Source organism: Neodiprion lecontei, chromosome 3 (genome assembly GCF_021901455.1).
Source record: "Neodiprion lecontei isolate iyNeoLeco1 chromosome 3, iyNeoLeco1.1, whole genome shotgun sequence".
Taxonomy (NCBI): Eukaryota; Metazoa; Arthropoda; class Insecta; order Hymenoptera; family Diprionidae; genus Neodiprion; species Neodiprion lecontei.
In genome coordinates, this window is record NC_060262.1 from 22,234,226 (window position 1) to 22,241,063 (window position 6,838).

Here is a 6,838-nt window from a genome sequence, read left to right on the forward strand (position 1 = left end):
CGACCCGTTATAATCTTGATTTTTTATTGTTTTCAACTGTCAAATTTACACTGGTTATACGTTTCATAAGAATAACAATAATAAAAACAGAAGATTATAACAGCCCATTATATATTACATCCGTTAAACGTTATTTATACAATGCAGAATTTTCAAGTCAACACTTGAGTACGTGTTCCCTTACAAGTAAAAAAATTCAATCAAACTGATGTTTAATTCTTGTGCAAAATAATTCTTTATAAATATAAAAAATTTTCATACACATCAAGATTTTTATTAGTTACATATGCTAATGGCAAGTCAGTAAATGCTGGAAGAATGAGTTAAAATCATTGCTGCATTTACTTTTATAGTTATAAATGTTTCGTAATAATTACAGAGATAATGGAAATTCATCTTTGACGCAATCATACGACTTAAGATTCATTTCACAGATATTATGGGAAATCAAACTTGAGACTGTTCTTTAACGCTGCCATCCGCCATTCCGAAATATGCTTTTTTAGCCATATTAATAAAGATGCCAGTTTCCACCACACCAGGTAGCAGTAATATTTCTGTATTTATTTTATTCCAATCAGTAATGTTGTTTGGAAAGTGCCAATCGAGAATAAAATTCCCATTATCAGTTAAAACTGGGCCCTGCAAAAGTGAAGAAAAAAAAAAAAAAGGTAGAAAATACATCATTTAGAATATACAATATGGTAGCGCTGGTAAACAGATTTTGTAAAAAGGTGAAAACGAATCATCCAATTGGGAAATGAAATGAGAAAGAACCAGTTTCATTACGCACTTTTTAATAATTTTCTACAAGTTTCTTCGCACTCACTGGATGGTATGGTTTTTCTCTTGCCACTATTTTCATTCTTTCATATTTTGACATTCTACATTTCACAAATAATATGAAATAGATTTTCAAGTTTCTTTTTTTTAGATTTAGTCTGACCTCTCAATAAGAATGCTAAAGCCCTCAAGGGGAAGAGTTTTTCCACAAATTCAAGTACCCCCATCATGCCCACATTCCTCGCTCACTGACTCTCTCTGTATCTCTTTTTCTTTTCTTGTAAGCTGGGCATTCTTATTATGAGGTTCACACACGAATGATTGAATGTGGAAAATGTGAGTGCGTTGTTATTGTGACCCATCTATTCGCTCATATTCCTACAGCTTCACCATTACCCTTGTTTTATCAATTTAACTGCTTAACGATGCAATAAAATTTTATGTTCGACACTTGTGAACTTTAAATTCAATTTCTGGTGGGTAGTTAAGCCATAAAATTGATAAGATAGCAGTCAGATTTTCGACTACAAATGGTGGTGAAAAGATTTAGAAGAAAAATTATAACATGATCAAAATAAAAAAAACAAATCAGCTATTTTTACTTGACATTTTACTTCAAACACTATAGTTCCCAAGTTACAACGCAATATTCGAAAATTGAACCACTGTTGAAAAAAATCTTGTATATTTGGTAGTAGGGTTTTGTCAATATGCAATTGTAAAACTCCTTTCTATATTGGCTTAGGCTACTTAGGTATGTAATAATGTTGGTTAAATTTATCGGAATAATTAAAATAATACTTACAAGTTTTGCCTTTGCCATTCTGAGATCGATACTACCTCCAAGATTTTCCAGTATTCTTTGTTTTATCGGTACATAGGCGAGTGGAATTACTTCAATCGATACTCCCTTTTTGAATTGTTCACCAAGCCTCTGTGAGTTTTTGCTTAAATTTTAACAAGATTGGGAAAAATAAAATTTAATTCAGAATGTGACAATTTGAACGGTGTCTCGTAAACTTGCCAATTAAATGAACTACTTATTTGACATACTTGTTTTCTACACCTATTAGGATTGTTCAGTAAGTAACGAGGTGAAATACAAAGGTCGTGTTGAACTTACACAATGATCTTCGACCTTGCTATTACAAAATATTCAGGGTACTGTTCGCCTATTTCGCGAATTTTAAATATTTGAAGTTTAAACTAACAAGGAACCCTAGGTAGATCGACCCTCCTATGCGTATAAAAGAAACCCACTCTTAACTCTAAATGCTCCATTATAGGCTCATTTTCAACGAAAGAAGGCTGATTTAATAATATAGTTAATTACATCATCACCATGTAATCTCAACCTTAAATGTTTGAAGTTCACAAAATAAGCAATCTGACGAAAAATTCTCGACTTTCTAATTACACTGCTATAGTTATCGATATTAATAAACCAATGAATAATTTTTTTACTTTACTCAGAATACGCAAAGTTCTAAATAATTTATTATAAGAGTGAAAAAAAATGTATTCAAACATACGTATAGTCAGCAACAATGATGAGCTCATCTGAACAAGATGCAACAATTTTCTCCTGTAACAAGCATCCACCTCCACCTTTTAGAAGATTCATTTCAGCATCCACTTCATCAGCTCCATCAATGGTGCAGCTGAGCTAAGTAGAGAAAAGTTTGCAACTATAATAGTGAGTAGAATACGAAAACCTAGTTGCAGTACAAAAGAAGTTCAATATAACAAAATGACTGTCAATCATAATGGCCACGACAAAAGATTTCTGACCAAAATCACACTATCAACAATGTTCACACACAGAATATATGACCCCAAAGAGGATGAATATATAAGATGTGAATAAATTTTTGTTGGACATGAATCTACATCTTCTATCCTGTAACTGAAACGTTTCCATAATAACAAAATATTCTGTGTTATTATTTATTACTCAGACTAATTATATATTTCCTCACAATACCTGACGTTCAAGACTCCTTTGACCTGTGATCGCCATTTCAATAGACGTAATCAACTTACATCTAACAAGAAAAATATGAAATCTTACTTTTGGGTGAATTTCAAGATCGCTCAATGCCAGATGATGATTTATTATGAGCTGACGGGCCTGGAACGAAGTTGGAATGCATATTACCCTTAAATTTTCTTCTCTCACACGCTCGGCTGTAAATAATTTATGAGACTGAATTTGTTGCAAAAATCTCTGAGATCGCAAGCCTGAGTAGATTTATTATATATACCTGACCATATTATTATATTACCTGACCTCCTTTTTTTCCACCAAAAAATGTGAGTAATTCACCAGGTATGAATAATTTTTAATCTTTAAAACTCTTAGAATCAATATACATTTTAAATTAACTGGTACTAGCAGCAGTACATAGAAAAGGAATGAAGCAAATTTTATACACGACTAATGATTTGATAGAGTATTAATGAAAGTAAAGGAAATGCATGGGATAAAGATTTTTCAATAGCAGGTGATTAAAGTTTTTAACATTATTGCAGCAAGTGCCTCAAAAAACTAGGCATAAGATTTGTTATTCATTTCACAACTGGTAATTATTTTTAATTTTTCCTAGCCTGACATACTGTGATTAAACTAACTTTGGTGATTGCAGTACCTACATTTTTCATTTATACATTTGCCATATTGACATTAGGTAGCTCAACAATTACATGACTATTACATGAAGAGGCAGAGGAAAAGAAAAACAAGACTTATAGAAATTGATTGAAATCAGATTAATAAAGATTATGTTAACAAATAAATGTTTGAAGAACTTCAAATCACAAGTATATATAATGCATGAGAACATGAAATAAAATTCATACGTTGTCATAAAAGCATAAATTAACATATCTTACAGATGTGGTTTTTTTTTAAGCAAATTCAACTTCGTAACTTTCTGTAATTGATATATGCGAAGAAACGATGGTAGCCTACTATGATTATGACTTCGCATAAAGACCTGTAATAACATAGGAACAACAGTAACAATTTTGCTGAATTGTGCCAGAACACTTGACGTATATCTATATAATAATTTCACTGATTGAAGTTACAGATAATAATGCTAAATTATTATTATGGATACTTTTACATAAATCAAGATAAAAATAAACCAGTCAATTAAAAAAAACACTATTATGTGAATTCATACCCAATCTGTGAACAGCGTAGATAACTGTAGATCCACTGCCAATGCCGATAATGCTGTTATCCTGTGTAAAATTGACTAATCAATGAAAAAGGAAAATAGCTTGTACCGGGTTGATAATAATTCTAGCCTGACCTAACCTAACGCAGCTCACTTTCCTCGAGAGGACTATGAAAGTACGATGAAATTGTATTTCATATAACATTACCTTCACGTATTCGTCAACCGCTTTATAGGCGGCAGCTTTTTTAGCACTTTCGAGAGGACCCATGACTTTGGAAAACTGTTCGTATCCGTAACGTCCGATTCTGCTTGGAACGGACTTTGAGATCGCCACGCGTGTTACAGCAGATTTGAATATCATATTTGAAACATCCCGGACTTATATTATGGACGGAGGGGACGGAACGGCGGAGCATTCCCCGCCTTCCCCGCCTGCGGCGTGTGCGGCACAGACGGAAGGGGGATCAGCCATGTCGGCCATCTTGGTAGGAAGTGTTTGCGCGCCACATACAAACCATTTAGAAATTAAGTGAATGGCGCAGTATTGCGATTACCTTGGACTAATTTTTATTTATTATTTTCTTGACTCGTTTGGAAAAAGTAAGATATTTTTATACCAATAGATACCAGAAGCACAGTTGAAGTCTGTGCGGCATCGAATAGGAATATTTATGTAATTCGTAAATAAATTTAATGCAAGTCGGTTATTTCTTCACATAAAACAGTTATATCCGATTTAATTTTGCACGCATTTGTAAATCCGGTATTACTATGTCAGCCATAGTAAAACCGAAAGATCAGCCGCTGTGTAAGCGTACTCTACCTAGAATGCTCCCAGTGTTCTGAAAGTTGCCTTTGAGATATCTGTTTTCAGATAACTTACGGATACGATTAACTCTTTGGTCTACACCTGGGTCACTAATGATCCGGCGGCACCTTAAAAGTTACGTTCCTCCAAAGGTAATCTTTCGCGCCTTTCTGTCTTCTTTATTAAATCGATATTTACTAAATGTAGATATCGCATTTGTGTTTGCATATTCTTACTTAGGGCATTCTGACGACTCCATTTAACTACAAAGATTATAGTAACAAATGATTTAAATCAGACAAAACGTTTTTATATTAAATTTTTTTTGCCCGACTGCAATCTTCCATGATATACGGGTTTAAAATAAATCCATTTTCAGAACTAGGGTAAGAAATACATAACGTGAGTCTGTGAACGCAAAAACTGAAACTTATGTTCAGATTGTAAATTCCAGAAAAATGTGTAAAAAATTCAGGTATAGTAAATGTATAATAAATTACAAAAGCACAAATCATCAAATATACTATATCAAAAGTCATTATACAGTTGACGATATGACATGTTTTATCTAGTATATGTGATATGATACGCGTGTGATTCATTACGTGATTTTTAACATATTTTACTCGAATTTACAAGATAAATCATGCAATAAATTATACGTTGATTTCGGTCATAACATTATACGATTTAAGAAATGGTCATTTTCAGTAGGGAAATGTGTTCATATAATAGTAAGTGTTATGTGCATTGCTATAGTTTACAGATTATTAAAAAGTAATGCATATTTTATATCTTCGAAAGTATAAAAGCTTTAGGTAATCATTAAGTATGAAAAAGTAAAGCATTTTACATTTAGATAAGACAGTTTTTATAATGAGATAAGAAATATCCTCGTCTGTAATTATTATATAAACGCATTCGAATAAAATATACTACATCGTACTAAATATATATTATATATCCTGCTATGTAATAAAGATAAATATATATGCTGACGACATTGACATATATAAGTACGTAATACGCGTGTCTAATACCTCACAATTTAAGGGGGTGCGTTGGTGGTTTCGACGTTGACGTTTATATCCCTGGTGATCGAGATCCACGTATCTCAAACGCGTAAAAGGGTTTAACAGCCCCATTCTATACACGATTCTCAACAAAAACACTCCAATGTATTTTTATTTCATGTAAATATAAATAAATGTCAGTTATATATTGGTGATTAAAGACAAGACAAGTGTATGCGACAATTGTTATCAAAAGGCCAAAAATAAAAATTGTTAGTTTGAAACTTTTTCGATAACACTCATAGTTTCGCTAACAATTAAGCTATTTATAACAAAGAAGGGGGCCATTTGCAGAGAAGATAACTCTTAAAAAACAGCTATTGATGATACTATTTTGCATAGGTATGTATTTAAGGGCGCGTACATACGGCGTGTGAATTATAGTGTACGAAGAAAATCGCATAAATATATTTGTTTGGGGTCTTGATGTTGAAAAATTCGAAATTCTATCTATCACGATTTTCTCTTTATTTTGTTCATCAAGGTAACAAAAATATGTTTTTCAACGCCTGCTTGAAAAGTTTAAGTTTCGAAGCCTGTGGAATGTGCGGGAAGCGCCTCATTTCCGAACAGTGCGGTAAAGCGACGCAAGCGCATGCGCATAATTAAAGTGCTCGATTTTACACACGGGGTTTCTTTGGCACATAGGTAATTATAAAAAATTTAATTTTACGCCCTGTGTTAGTGAGCGTAAGTTCTTTAACCCCAATTTTACGTACTGCCAATGACACGTTCGTTGCTTCTCAAATCAAACCTTCACAGGTGTTAAATAGAATAGCGGGTGTCATACGTGCAGATGGGCAGTTTTGCGGCTCACGCTGCGAACTTTACGTTAATCGGAAACCGCCCACTTTCCACATTTGTAACACAATATAATATGGTAGATTATTGTACTACCGAAAATTTTTGGTCTTTTCTATGCAGGTAAGAAATATAACAAGCGAATTCATGGATAATTAATTAATTTCTTAAGACAGACCATAGAA

General features: G+C 32.9%; 1 protein-coding gene across 1 annotated transcript; it reads right to left on the reverse strand.

Moving 5' to 3' along the window:
- Positions 1–211: 211 nt before the first annotated feature.
- On the reverse strand, positions 212–4,342 carry LOC107222878 (ribose-5-phosphate isomerase). The gene is made up of 6 exons (XM_015662402.2): positions 4,177–4,342; positions 3,972–4,032; positions 2,855–2,970; positions 2,316–2,449; positions 1,589–1,730; positions 212–642 (listed from the first exon to the last, which is right to left on the reverse strand). Exons 1-6 carry the CDS (start codon positions 4,330–4,332, stop codon positions 448–450), a joined length of 804 nt encoding a protein of 267 aa, XP_015517888.2. The 5' UTR covers positions 4,333–4,342; the 3' UTR covers positions 212–447.
- Between the last annotated feature and the right edge of the window lie 2,496 nt (positions 4,343–6,838).